The 14,692-nt window shown below is 33.2% G+C and overlaps 1 protein-coding gene across 2 annotated transcripts; it reads left to right on the forward strand.

The window, feature by feature from the left end:
- The first annotated feature begins 3,100 nt into the window (after positions 1 to 3,100).
- LOC114749368 (uncharacterized) lies at positions 3,101 to 5,715 on the forward strand. 2 transcript variants are annotated; one of them, XM_028937879.1, is made up of 4 exons: positions 3,101 to 3,154; positions 4,000 to 4,164; positions 4,272 to 4,562; positions 4,912 to 5,715. In XM_028937879.1, exons 2-4 carry the CDS (start codon positions 4,024 to 4,026, stop codon positions 5,548 to 5,550), a joined length of 1,071 nt encoding a protein of 356 aa, XP_028793712.1. In that variant the 5' UTR covers positions 3,101 to 3,154; positions 4,000 to 4,023; the 3' UTR covers positions 5,551 to 5,715. The 2 variants fall into 2 exon arrangements, with proteins under 2 accessions (XP_028793712.1, XP_028793713.1); XM_028937880.1 differs by having other exon boundaries at positions 3,140 to 3,154; positions 4,021 to 4,164.
- Positions 5,716 to 14,692: the final 8,977 nt, after the last annotated feature.

Here is a 14,692-nt window from a genome sequence, read left to right on the forward strand (position 1 = left end):
TGTTTTTCTGTGGAGTTTCTTTCTAGGTAGGTTATGCTAAAATGATGTTTTGCGCGCGACAGGTCTATTTGTCATACTGATGCAAGAGGTCTTCCAAGTGAAAATAAGAAATTCAAGCAGAGGTCGCTGAACTGCTTCCTGAGATAGGTTCTGGAATTTTAATATTTGGAAATGTCATTGTCAAGTCAAACGCCGCAGTTGCTGTGATTTCACGCTTATAAGCTGTGAAACCACTTTCGGATCAAATGTAGCTTAAACAAAAATATTTAACAGCTTAACAAGGAAGAGAACTTACTGCTAGATACGATCTTGCACCGGAAAGGCAGAGAAATAGGGTTCGTGATCGAGAGATTCGAGCCTAAGATCAGTATAATCCCAACCATAAAGGAAAGCGTCAAGAAGAGAACAATGGGAAGTAGGATTGCAAGAGTCCATCGTAGGATGACAAATGGGATAACCTTCTTCCCCGATTCCACCTGGGAGTGATCCATAAATCTCGGAGTGATTAGGACCTTTTTGTAATCTGATAAATCTAAGAGGATCTCCATCACTCACAATCGCCGGTCACCGGAACCATTTCTCCGGTGATCGGAGTTACAATAGAAGATCGTTTGGTTTCTGATGGTCGGTGGTCACTGACATAGATAATAGAGAGGACAGTTTTGACAGGCGGAAGAAAATAGAATTCGGCTCGCCTGAGGGCTGAGTAGCAGTAGCTATTTATTTTTGGCGTCAAGCGGCGAAACGAAATGCATTTCGGATTCGGACTTTGGATTTGGAGCGTAAGAATCCCTTAAAAAAGAGATTTTTCTGAGCGATGACACGGTAACTCAGACTCTCCCTCCCTCTCTCTGGTAGTCTTACAATTGTGATTTTGAAAAATAAATTTACCGTTTTGAAAATTTTAATTCAGGCGATCTAAACTAAATTTGAATTTTGATAGGCTCTGGTCTTATGATTCATGAGTCAACCCAAGGTCTTTGACTCGACCCTATACAGTGGAACTCAACTCTACCCGCCAAATCATTCACAGTCACCGGGTGTTTCCCCTCCCTTTTTAACTTTTCCCCACCTCCCTCTCCCGCTAATAGTTTGAAAAGTTGGATTCTCGTTACCGGTAACGGCACGTGTGGCCTTTAGGCCCAAATTTTTTTATTTTTGTAAACAGGCCCATGAAGTAATGATTCATCATTTCAGTTGATTTAGGCCCAGAAAGGTTACCCTTAAAGCCTTTTTTAAGGATAAGTTAAAAATATTTTTGACCTCCGATGAATTTTATTACGTGTAATGTGTAAAGACTCTGCCTCTCTTTAAAAACTACATGCAAGAGACACCAAATTCAGAAGATGCCCATGCATGACCCAAAAACTTTTTTTTTTTTTTTTTCTTGGATGGTTTGCGGTATTCTGCTCGTTTCTACTAAACTCAATTTTGTTGGTATTAAAAAATATTTATAAAATTACTTGCATAGCATGTAAGATTTTTTTTTTTTTTCACTCAGTGAATTCACACTCTCGGTGAGGATCGTATTTAAACAAGATTTAGGGAGATGCTAAGTATTGTACAGGTTTATTACCTATAAATACTTTTATTTTTGTCTCTAAATGCAGTAAATATTATACTCACATGTTGTCTATACACGCGAGCTTGTTGGCTCTTCCGCTGCACTTCTTGTTGGCTCTTCCACTGTACTTTTGGTCTTATAATTATTTAAAATAAAATAAAAATAAAACATAAATTGTGACGCGAGATAAGTGATGCATGGAATTGAAAACTTATATAGTTAATTACTATTTTGCCAATAAAAAATTACTCGGAGGTACGGTTAAATGAAAAAATTACATCCACTTCACCACACATTAATTAAATAGCAGTCAGTATTTTATTATATAATAATTGACCAAAATAATATTTTATTGTACGATACAATGTTCGCCATTTTATAGAAATACAACACCGAACTCTCAGAGCTAGTGTGTTCTCTGTAAATAAATATTATATGAATTTGACATTGTTTATTTTCCTGTGCTGGTACATAATTTTTATACAATGATTTGATTTTAACTTCTCAAATTAAAAATGCATCAATTTCATTATAATTAATTTAGATGTGATTAGCTTAGTGAACCTTGAATCGGTTATTTAAGCGACGTGTATGGTTATATAACACATTGAAAATAATATTTTAAAAAATAACAATTTTAAATAATAGGATCAGAAATTCACAAGTTAAGAGTAGATTTATTACATTTAAATGGAATAAATTCTACAATGCATTGAACTATTTCTAATTTCGGTGCCATTCATTCTTCGTTCAGTGAAACCGATCCTTCAAGTACATGTATCTTATATCTGGTCAAAAAAAGGTACATGTATCTTATATAAATATATATACATGTTTGTTTATAAATGTAAATAAATGCGTACGTTATTTTTTATTGAGTGAACTAATTACCATACATCTCACTTTTTTAGCACTCACCAATACATATACATGAATCAATTGTACTAGTTCTGGTCTTTAATATAAGAGTTAGTTGACAAATTTAAGTAGATTAAGAAAACTAGTTAAATTAGTTATTTATAATAAATAAATGTTGTTCTTCCTAAAATATCCTTACCAATCAAGTGTATTGGTTAGAACTACTATTATTATAAAGATTATTTTGAAGAAAAAAAAGATAAATATGAAAGATTAAGTGGATTGAGGTCTTATATTTAGGATTTAGTAACATTTTGTTTTTGGACCATGTAATATTTTATTGAATGAATATAAATTCCACTATTGAAATTTGTTTGAATCAACAAAGGGTCCCATAGAGTTTATAGTATAATTTTTTTTAAGAGAATGACGCCATACAAATGTCAAGTAAATTAGTTAACAAGATTAATATTATAATCGTAACCAAACAAAAATTTAGATTAGATATAATAAAATACTTGAAAAATCAGCATTTGATCTCAAACGGTCCTTAAAAGTCATGTCTTTGTGGAAATACACTTATTTTCTTCAGACACTGTAATTTAATTAAGTTTTTATTTCATCTTTCTCCTTCCAATAAGCCAGTCCTGGTTCGCGCGTGTTCGTTGTCTGTGGCAGGCACACGTCCTCCCTTATTTCAACTTTGCTCGCCGGCCGAGAAGAACGGCTCCGGTACCCTTTTTTTAACCAAATGCCTTCACTTTTTTATTTTCTGTGGCTTTCTTGTTTTAATTCTGCTGATTTTTGTGGTAGATTAGCACAATGAAATGAATAGAGTGTTAGGGGCCGACATTGATCTAACTTCCAGATTTAAATGGCCTTTTTTCTTTTTCCTTTGTTGAGTTTGCTCTGTGTGTGTGTGTGTGTGTGTGTGTAAAGATTGATGTTTTCTGTTCGTTGATTGCAACTCGGGGAACTACTCATTATCTCGTGGGATCACCTTTTCATATGCATTTTTTTTTCCCGGAAAAGCATTTTTATTGTCACGTATCAATGGCTGAGAAATCTGCTGTGTCAATTGCTGGCTTCTCGTTGACATGTACGATTTATAATCCATAGGAAATACTACTAAACGAGGTAGAAAGTAGAAATTACCTATTACATTAAGGGAATACAAAGGATAAGAGTAAATGCTTGAGACTGACAATTTTTCGAAGTTTAAAACTGCGACTCCAAAAGTTTAAAATTCTATTTTGCTACATCATCCTGTTCAAGTTCATGATTGCGAGCAGGGAAAACTGTTTTATCACTCATGTTAACTGGAAGTTCCACAAACTCGCTGCAAAATTGTGACCCTTTGAAATTGTAGATTTTAACAACCTTCACTGCGATGTTGTTACCATATTGCTTTTCAATTCTGTTCCTTCTTAGTTGCTTGATTTTTCATGGAATACTGTTTTATGTAATTCTTATTTGGTACTGATAATATATTGTAGGTTTTACATGATGCCTGTATTCTGCTGTATTAAAGATTATAGATGCTTGACTTGTTTTCATTTTTTCCTTGTTTCTAAAAGCAATTGCTTTGACGAGAGGAGACAATGGACTTCTTATTTAAGGGAATGACTGAGGATAGATCTGAGGGCCACTTTGACGTGAAAGACATCCAAAGGTGCCCATTTTTGAGGAACATCAACAAACCTACAAATTTATCCTTTTCTGCAACAAGTATTTCCTTTCCTGTAAGCTACTCATCTTCATGCCATTTCCACGAATCTATAATAATACTTAAATTTCAGTTTGGGCCAATGGTTATAGCTAAGCTAAATGTTTATGTTCTCATGCTTAGGCGCGCAGAGCTAACGGTCCTATATTTGAAGATGGTCCCAATTTTGAGTTGGCATTTAAGCTCTTTCATGGAAAAGATGGAGTCGTTCCCCTTACTGAGAGATCTAACTTTCACAGTGACGGCAAAGAGCCTGATTCCCTGCCTCCCTTCAATCCTTTGGCAGCAAAAGCAGCTACCATAAGCCTTTCTGCGTTTGGTCCCAGTGGCCCTTTCAGTTTTGGAAATTTTTCTGACAAGTGGAAGAAGCAAAAGAAGACTGAATCATCAAACAAAAGGGAGACCTCATCTCATGTAAGTATTTGTTTTTCTATTGATCTGGTTATTTTACTACTAAGAAATATGTTCAGCGAATAGAAAAGTCCATTTTATCTTTGATACTTCAACTTGAGTGTTATGCCTTGACATACAAAAGAAAAATTGCAACTGCCTTCTTTGCATAAGCGCTAATCTTTGCAAGATATTTGCTAATCATTTATACTTACGCTCATTTCATTAGCAATCATTCATAGGGCCAGGTTTCAATTTGCTTATTGACATCCTTTACTTTGATTACTAATCAAGCATGAATTGATTGAATTAACTTTGGAGATGTGGCATAGACTTAAGTAGCTTTTACTTTCTCCTGCTGAGCTTTCTCCAGAAAGAAGATTTGTCAAAGCATGAGGCACTTGGAAATGAATGGATAGAAAAGGGAAATTGCCCAATTGCCAAGTCCTATAGAGCTGTAAGTAATGTCCTCCCCCTTGTTGCATCAGCTTTCCGGCCACCACCTGGCATGAAGCTTAAATGCCCTCCAGCAGTTGTTGCTGCTAGGGCGGCTCTTGCTCGCACAGCCTTTGTTAAAAGCTTGCGTCCTCAGCCGCTTCCTGCGAAAATGCTTGTTATTGCAGCACTAGGGATGGCAGTTAATGTCCCTTTGGGTGTATGGAAGGAGCACACGAAGAAGTTCTCGCTGTCATGGTTTGCCGCAGTGCATGCGGCTGTTCCCTTCATAGCCATGCTTCGGAAGTCAGTCCTGATGCCTAAATCAGCAATGGCATTGACAATTGGAGCTTGTATCCTCGGGCAGGTTATTGGCTCGAGAGCTGAGCGTATCCGGCTGAAGGCGGTAACAAAAGAAGAAAGAGTGAAAACTGAGACAACCATGAAGATGGCAAGCTCTAATCCCAGCCATCTTAGTGATACTATAGGTAATCTCTGTGCTGCAGAAGGAATGGCTCTCCGCTCACTCTCAGTGAAGGATGCCGGTCCCACTTCAGCTGCCGGTGTCTGTTGTTGAACTCCCTGTGACCTTCATATATGAGTAGAAAATCCAAAGAATCTTGAATAAAACCTGCGGTGGTGATGTAATAACAGATCATAAGGAACTTGCCCATGTATTATGAGAACGGCTTTACATCCTTGGGTCTTCATATATTTTAATACTGAATGAATTCTTGTGGAAGTTAGCTTACCTTGCCCTGATCTAGACAATGAGTGTTAGGCTTTGGGAAGCATAACTTGAAAAAGTTGCTTGCGCTTAAATTTCAGGCGACTATGTTAAAAGGTGAGCACTTAAAGCAGCCACTTGAAATGTCTTGATTCTAAATCAATAATTTAGATTCTCCATACCAAAATTTTTCATCTTTAAAAATAGCGTTTTACATTGAAAGTTCTTTGGTCGCTCTAGAGTTTAGATTATCAATAATAAATAAATTATTGCATGTATTAATTTAGGGAAGACCCCATAAAGTAAAGTATCTATAATAATAAGTGGAGGAAATAAACATTTTAAAAGGAAAAAAAATCTTTTTCGGTAAAACATGGTATCCTCCTATTGGATTGAAAGCAATTCCATTTGAGGAAAAGAAAAAGATTCGATGGACACTTGGGTGTGTGTGTGTGTATCTAAAAATCACCATCAGCATGAGAATATGATGCCACTAAGGAGAGGGCCTTTAGGTCCAGTGGCCTCTTTCAACATTAACCTTCGAAGTCCATTTTTCTTAAAACATGTTTCGGCAACAAAGTTGGTCCGTAAAGCAGAGGTCCAAAGAAGAGAAAGGCTTTATGCATTTGGACCATTCTGCTTGGAATTGTATTCATGCTTTCCCTTTTCTAAGGACCTTTGTCTTTCCCCAGTCTCCATCTTCACTCGTAATTTCTGCCGCATTTTCAGTGGAATTTCGCCCTCTTGTCAAGTTTCTTTCTGTCCTCAATTTTTCTCTGTTTCAATTTGTAACGTTTCCTTTCAATTTGGTAAAGAAAATTCGGCTTTGGCTTTCTTTCATTGTCGGTTTTTTTGCCCTTTATCTGGCTAATTAGATTTTTTTCGTGGAACATAAAGAATTAGATTTATTTATTTAAATAAAATATCTGCTAAAAAGTTCAAAATTAAAAATTCAAATTTAACTAATAATAATATAATCATATAATTAAAAAGAGGCAAGACATCATGCAACCCCTACTATTCATTATTTATTTATATGACATTTTTTATAAATAAATAATATAGATTTGTCTTTTGGAAGGCCCATATCCCTTCTATTTTTTCTCTCCGCAAGGAAGGAACCCAATTTAGTTCAGGTATCGTATGAACCACATGAACCAACTACCAACTCTCTCTCCAAAAATCATTAAACTCTTTTTATATACGAAACTTTATTTTGAGGATTCGGGATTAATTGTTGTAAATATAAAAAATATGCAAAAAATTATTTTTATTTAGACTAAATATAACGATCTGTGAAATTAAATATACTTGAATGTGAATCAACAAGGGATACTTAATAGGAAGATCAGATAGTTATATATTTATATAGGGAAAAAAACAGTAAATATAAAACATAATTCAGGTCCTGGCATTGAATAAATTGTACGTCGGCAAATGTAGGTAGACGTGGCTTTCACAATAATTCAAGTGCATGTATGATATATAAATCATGTTCATGTCCCCTTGCAAATGTTTACACTCAACCACTTCATTTATTGTGACGTTGGATAATATTATTAGCAGATATAGAGATTCAATAAGTTACGCCTTAGTATTTAAATTTGAAGGTGCTTCTATTTTCAAAATACTTAAATAATTTGTAAATTAAAAAAATTTAAATTGTAGATAATTATACTGTTTAGTCTTGATTTAAACATTTTAAATTTTTAATGCAAATTCTTAACTTGAGTGTGCAGAGTGTTCTCTCTGGCCCTTAAGGGAAACATTGCAAATAAAGACTCCCAAGATGTGAAATTGTAATTTGAGACTCTCAATTTGAAAAATAGCAGATAAACACCCAGTCTCATACTGTAAATATAAAATCTTGGTGAAATGTCTGAAATGCCCCTTAGTCAAATTGTGATTTAGTCTATTGAAGTTGTCATTCGCTAAAATAAACTTGTTATTTCCCATAATCAACTTGTCATTTGGCTTATCCTCAGCTAAGTTGTGATTTGATCTACTAAAGTTATCATTCAATAAAGTGAACTTGTTATTTTTTATAATCAACTTGCCATTTAGCTAAGGGGTATTTCATACATTTCACCAGGATTTAATATTTACATATGAGACCAGCTATTTATGTGCTATCTTTCAAATTGAGAGTTTCAAATCATAACTTCACATATTAAGAGGTTTTTATTTGTAATTTTTCCAAAAAAATATATACACAACGTTCTTGTAAAAGTTTGCGCTTTGTGGTACAGTCCCTTGACGAAGGGCACTTGTACGGTACTGGGAGGCTCCATTGCAAAATCTCACTCGCCTCAGAGCACCTCTTTTAATACTTATATTTTAATTATAAGATTTTATTTGTAATTTATAACAATATTTTATAATTAAGACTAGAGGTAGTATTTTCATATTATTGGATTTTTTGGAATACTGTCTATGCTTTTTTTTCTGGTTAAAATACACAGCAAAAAATAGATGCTGTCAAATAATACGCGTAAAAAAAATCCAATAAATAAAAATATTGTAATTGCTTAATCAAGTTATATTACATGCTTTTAAAGTTGAGAAAATCACAATTAAAGACCCTAGAATTCGAAAAACACAGATAGGAACTCATAACAACTTGATTATGGCTTTTGACAATAATAATATGTTATAAAATTGTCAAAACCCATAGTGAAGTTGTCACGGATCTCTATCTGTATCTTTCAAATTCTAGAATCTTTTTTTTTTGTAATTTTCTTTTTAAAATTTACTGATACAATATGTTGAAAATTTGTAATTGCTCTAAGTATAGTCTCAGAGGAAGCAGCATGATACGCGAAATGAGAGAGTATCGAATGGGAGCCCTTATTATTAGTACATGCCCTCACAATTTGTGCTTTCACTTTCCCTTTCACATACCCGATCATATGCACATGCCCCTTTAACTAATTTTAATGACATAAATTATACTCCTCCGGTCCTAATTATAAGATCCAATTGACTTATTTGAGGAGATTAAGGAAGTAAGTTAAGTTGGTTATTTATAATAAATAAGTGTTGTTATTCCTAAAATATCCTTGCTAATTAAGTATATTGGCTAAAACTATCATTATTAGAAGGATTATCTTGAAAAAAAATGCATAAATATAAGAGAGAAAATGGATTGGGTCTTATAATTAGGATCAAATAAAAAGTCAAATTGGGTCTTATAATAAGGATCGGAGGAGTATCACAATATTTGAGGACAAATACCTCTTCTTTTAATTCTAAAACAAGAAGTTTTATCTCACCAGATGAGCTTCCATTAAACTAATTTGAGTCAATTTTTTTTTTTAAACAAGAGTTTAAATTTTAGTTCACCGCGTTGTAAAAAGTCAATCCCTCCTACTAAACCCGCATTGGTAGCTAAGCTAGCTTTGGGTGGGTAGAAACTTTTCAGTTATAATAAAAAAAAATGTTGGGATTTTATTATACCTTGAAAAGTTGATGCCGGACAGTGTTACTGTTCACTTCCACATCACTCCCAGATTCCCAACCGAAGTTGTTGCTTCCATGTCTCTCTATCACGTCACGTGCTTGTCACGTTCTCATAATTCAAGTGGATCCCCTTGTTTTGGGGCCTCACTGGTCTCAGCACTAAGTTCCGCGGCGAAGGGGGGAAAAACTCACAGTACTAATCAGCTCCATCTTCTAAATTATCTCTTTTCCCCCCTTTTCTTTTGCTCTATATTATTTTCAGATTTTCGATTATTCAAATTTAACTCCCTTTTTACAAAATATATGTTTTGCGAGATGCTCAAATTTAATTAATTAGTTTTAATTTAATTTAAAATGTAAAGCGGGATAGAAGGTGTTTGGCTATTACTAAAAGCATTTTCTAAAAGTATTTTTTCACAATTCTAAATAAATTCCTTCATATATTTACTTTATATGTTTTAAAATCACTTTTAGAACTATAATTTTGTTTTCGTCCAAACTCTTCTTGTAACTTGGCTCCAAGGAAAAAAAAAACCGAACCGGACCGGACCGGCCGGTTCAACCGGAAAACCGGTGAACCGGTCGCAGTCCGGTCTGGTTTGATTGAAAAACCGGTGTAAAACCGAACCGGTGGAAAACCGGACCAACCGGTAAAAACCGGTGTTGAACCGGGTAATAACTGGTTGTGGTTCAACCGATTTTTTTTTTTGCTGCCCAGCGAAGACAAACGACGTCATCTGGTTTTGAAAGGAAAAAAAGAATTCTTTCTTCCTCACACTCAGCTCGCCGTCTCGTGCTCTCCTCTTCTGCAAATCGAAATCCCCTCTCCTCCTCCAAATCGCCGAGATTCCTTCCTCTTTCTCCCAGACTCCAGTCGTTCCCCCCACCAAAATCGAGCTGGGTCATATAATGGTGACGATCGGAGTGACGGGTGGGTAAGAAGAATCGAACTTGCGGAGTTTGCTGAGGCTGATGTCAGGTGTGGGGCCAGCAAGAGTTTCGTCCCAGAGCTTGTGCAGAAAAGTTTTCTTCCTGAACTGTATAAAATAAATGAAGCGGGACTAAACGAGAAAACCCATGATTCATTTCATATATTAGCTCGCTTATACTCATAGGTAATTAACAGTAGTTTTCGACCCACCAAGTTCTTTTTCCATATATTAGCTCGCTTATACTCACAGCAACGAGAAAACCCATGATTCATTTCTTGCTTCTTGGTAGAACAACTCAGAGGACTAAACGATCGTGACAAGACGATGGAGAGAAGCAGAGTTGTCAGGAATCTAGATGCCAAGTGCTGCCTCCTATATTGATTATAATTTTGATTATAATGTTGATTTGATTCTTTTAGATTAATTTTATAAAGAGGAGAAGGCTGCATTATTATTTATTTGTTTCACTTTAATGTTGTGAATTAAATTTTATTATTTTAATGTGACCGGTCCGACCCCGGTCTGACCTCAGTCAGACCAGTAACCCTTAACCCAGTATCTCGACCGGTTTAGTTTTCGGTCCGGTTTTTTGTTCCTTGCTTGGCTCTCTTTTTTTTCGCCATTGCCTTGGGTTCCTTTCACGTATTGATTACGTTGAGGCTCGCCACACCATGCCCCATGTGATCTCATTTATATTCCTCCTTGTTATCCTCCCTTTTCCCCTCCAAAAAATAAATAAACGTAAAACATCTCTTTAACTCGGCACAGAAACTTTCCACGGCTATAAACAGTGCAATAATTGAGTTCCTTTATGGATTTCACAATAATCCAAGAACAAATCTCAAAAAATATATATCTAAAATTTTAAAATCTGAAATCAGATGTGATAACAAAAATATGTTATTAAAATACAATAAACAGGATTGATTTAGAATTTTAAAATTTAAAGATATTTTTTGGGACTCTCACTGTGGTGAAATTTTTAATATATTTTTTTCATGTTAGATTTGGTCAAGGTAATTGAAAAATAAAAAGGGACAATGACAAAAAAAAGAAGTTGAAATTTTGTAAATACTAAACAAGGAATGTCAACAAAAATTTGTTATCATTTGTAAATTCAAACTTATCAATACCAAATAAAATCGTGTTACCAGACCTGCTCTGGGACCTGTAATTTTTAGTTTCTTTTTCTGTCATTCTTTCAAATAAAAATAAAAGATAACGAGAAAAGCATAATTATTTTCTCAGTAACAGGCTAACAGCTATTAAATCTTTATCGTTTCAAATGTTAAATACTAGATAGTTTTTTGGTTGAGCAGACAAATTATCACCTCTAATTCTTAATATAAGAGTTTGTTTAACTTTTAATTTGGTTCTAAATATATTATCCTAATCTATTTTGTCTTTTATATTTAATTATTTATTTTTTTGAAATAATCACCATAGTAGTTACACTTACACATGTTAAAAACCTATCAAATAGCAATTCTAACCAATACACATCATTAGCATGTTAAAAACCTAAATTAGCTAACTAGCTCTTATATTAAGAGCTAGAGATAATATTATTCAGTTACACTTTATTCTTTTTTCATTTTTATAATTAATTATTATCATATTAAACAATGTTTATGAGTTATGACTTATAATTCAAGACTTGAAAAAAAAAGTAAGATCTAATCTCCACCAACCCCCACTGTCAAGAGGAACGAGTTGAAGATTAAATCTGCATATTATATTATTATATTACTCCTCCGGTCCTAATTATAAGACCCAATTGACTTATTTGAGGAGATTAAGGAAGTAAGTTAAGTTGGTTATTTATAATAAATAAGTGTTGTCATTCCTAAATATCCTTGCTAATTAAGTATATTGGCTAAAACTATCATTATTAGAAGGATTATCTTGGAAAAAAATGCATAAATATAAGAGACAAAATGGATTGGGTCTTATAATTAGGACCAAATAAAAAGTCAATTTGGGTCTTATAATAAGAACCCGAGGAGTATTATTTACACACTGCGCTTTGCTATTTAGCTGGGTTGGTCAAAAGCAAGATCTGGAGAGAGAGAGGAAAAAAAAGAAGAAGAAGAAGATAAAACCTCTCCAATATTAATTATTATTTTTTGGCCTGAACCGCAATATTAATTATTAACCGAACGAACATCGCCGCTATTTTGATTAATGACCTTTCTTGCGTATCTTTCAAGAGACTATGATTAGTGCAATGTGCTGGGGAGTTTTTTTTCCTTTAAAAAAAAAAAGAAATATTGATTATGTTTCCATCATTTAGTTCTTCACATGTGTGCCTTAAGACACTGAAAGCAATTGACCTTTTGTATTTGTTCATGAATGCGTGATTAGTTCTCTTGATATTTGTTTTTCTCCAAAACTCAGTGTATAATACCTATATTATATTTCTAAAATTCAAAAGAAAAATTATATATGTGTATATATATATTGATAAACAAAAATAAGAATATATTTTAACTGAACGCACATGTATGATATATACGCACAACTGTAGGGAGGGGTTGGTTAAGCACTTTGGGGTACTTGTGGGGATTTGGTGGAAGGTCGTAGTCAAATTTTAACCGCGGATATTGAAACTTCCGTCTCTCACAACGTGCTGGGGTTCCCCATTCTTATCACGCACCCACGACAACACACACACGCATTTATTTAGCCTTAATTTAAATTTAAATAATAATAAATTTGTTATTATATGAATTAATCTCTCTCCATATGTATATTAGTGTATACATGCTTGCATGACAACCACCTGATTTATTTTATCTTTTTTTTTTAGCTTACAATCACACTTCAAGTCTGACAACATCAAAAACGGACAAAATCGAATATTTAATTAAATTATTTAAGGCGAATAAATAAAATCATCCATAATTTTTTCTTTTTGTTTGTGATATGTTTTATTATCTGTTCAAGCAAGAGGATTCAAGATTCTGAATCAAACTAGTTAGATGTGATTCTTGAAGCCTGCAAAGTATATCTGAAAAAAAAAAAAAAAGGATTGGCCAGAAAAAAATCTGAAAAAAAAAACCAATATCCTAAGTGGGCATTTTTTGTTATTGATTTTCGACTTTTTGTCCTCTTTTTTTTTTTTAACTTGTTTTGATCTCAATGAAAAACAACATGTCAAAACTTAAAACGTCTGCTTTATGATAAGTTAACCACACAGCTTTCTTATAACTCATTGTTCTGATAATAAATGTTTTCTTGCTTTTTGAGCCAAGGCTGTGCAAAGAAACTTTTTTAAAGTTAGGCAAAAGTCCCAATGGCTGGTGGGTTGGCTCAACTTCAACGATATTATTTAATTGGCATATCTATGGACAGTAACTAATAACTAACTAATATTTCTGTTTTTTATTTTTAATATAAGAACTAATTAATCAATTTGAATAAATTAAAAAATTAATTAAATTAGTTATTTATAATAAATATGTGCTATACTTCTTAAAATACCTTCACTAATCACGTGTACGTATTAACTAAAATTATTACTTCTCCGGTCCTTAATATAAGACCCATTTAACTAATTTGATTAGATTAAGGAAGTTAGGTAAGTTAGTTAATTATAAGAAAAGTGACACATTTTTCCCAAAATACCATAATCATCTTTCTTAATACCCCCTCTCTCTCTTCTACTTGATTATGGGTGAGAGAGTATCTATAGGGGTAATTTAGAGAAAATTGATAAATATAAGAAATGAGTCTTATATTTAGGACCAAAATTAACTCAAGAATTGGGTCTTATATTAAGGACCGAAGGAGTATTTGATAAAATATTTAACATGGCCAACTATTATAAGAAATACCTTAAAAAATAAACATAAGAGACGTCGTTAACTTGTGTCTTATATTTAAGACCAAATTAAATATTAAATTAATTTTTATATTAATAACCGGAGGTGGCATTGATTACTTATACCGTCAAGTCTCAACTATCGTGAATTGTTTCAGCCTATAGGTCAAAAAACTCTCGTGATTCATAATAAAGTTCATGAATATTTGGTCTCCTGATTGAAATTATCATGGGCGCGTTTATGCATATTACGCGTATCATCTCTCGTGGGGACGGATAATACAATTTTATTTCTAAAATAAAATATTGTAAATTTGTTCTTTTTTACCATGTACTTTCTCCTGTCGATTTTTATAAGATATACAAACAATTGAATTACATGGATAAAATTTTTAATTAAAAATAACAAATATGTAAGTAATATTTGTTTTTTTTAAAAGCACTCTTATTTGTGGAGAGAGAATGAACAAATATGACAATTAAATACAGTAAAATTGATTAATAATTAAGGCAATAAAAATATAAAATGATGTTAACAATTTCATACGTGTCATTAGTGTCTCTGATAAATAAAAATAAATTATTTATGAAAATACTGCTTATATGTAGGTTTTTGCTAGCTTCATTCTTTACCGTCTCCCAGTTAAGCAACTGATAAAGTAAAGTTATCACCGAATAAAAGGTAATCCAAAACAAGACAAAAGCTAATATACTTTAATAGATTCTGAAGAAAAGAAGCCATATAAGGGTAAATTATAGGAAAATAGGAGAATCAACA

The sequence above is a fragment of the Neltuma alba genome, unplaced genomic scaffold (assembly GCF_004799145.2).
Source record: "Neltuma alba isolate B1F8T4 unplaced genomic scaffold, ASM479914v2 tig00006019_pilon, whole genome shotgun sequence".
Taxonomy (NCBI): Eukaryota; Viridiplantae; Streptophyta; class Magnoliopsida; order Fabales; family Fabaceae; genus Neltuma; species Neltuma alba.

What these genes read in the sequence shown, in the direction of transcription:
- LOC114749368 (XM_028937879.1), top strand. Translation starts at nt 4,024, where the DNA reads ATGGACTTCTTATTTAAGGGAATGACTGAGGATAGATCTGAGGGCCAC. An exon ending in CAACAAGTATTTCCTTTCCT is followed by an intron (nt 4,165 to 4,271) that starts GTAAGCTACTCA and finishes TCTCATGCTTAG; the next exon opens with GCGCGCAGAGCTAACGGTCC. An exon ending in AAAGGGAGACCTCATCTCAT is followed by an intron (nt 4,563 to 4,911) that starts GTAAGTATTTGT and finishes AGCTTTCTCCAG; the next exon opens with AAAGAAGATTTGTCAAAGCA.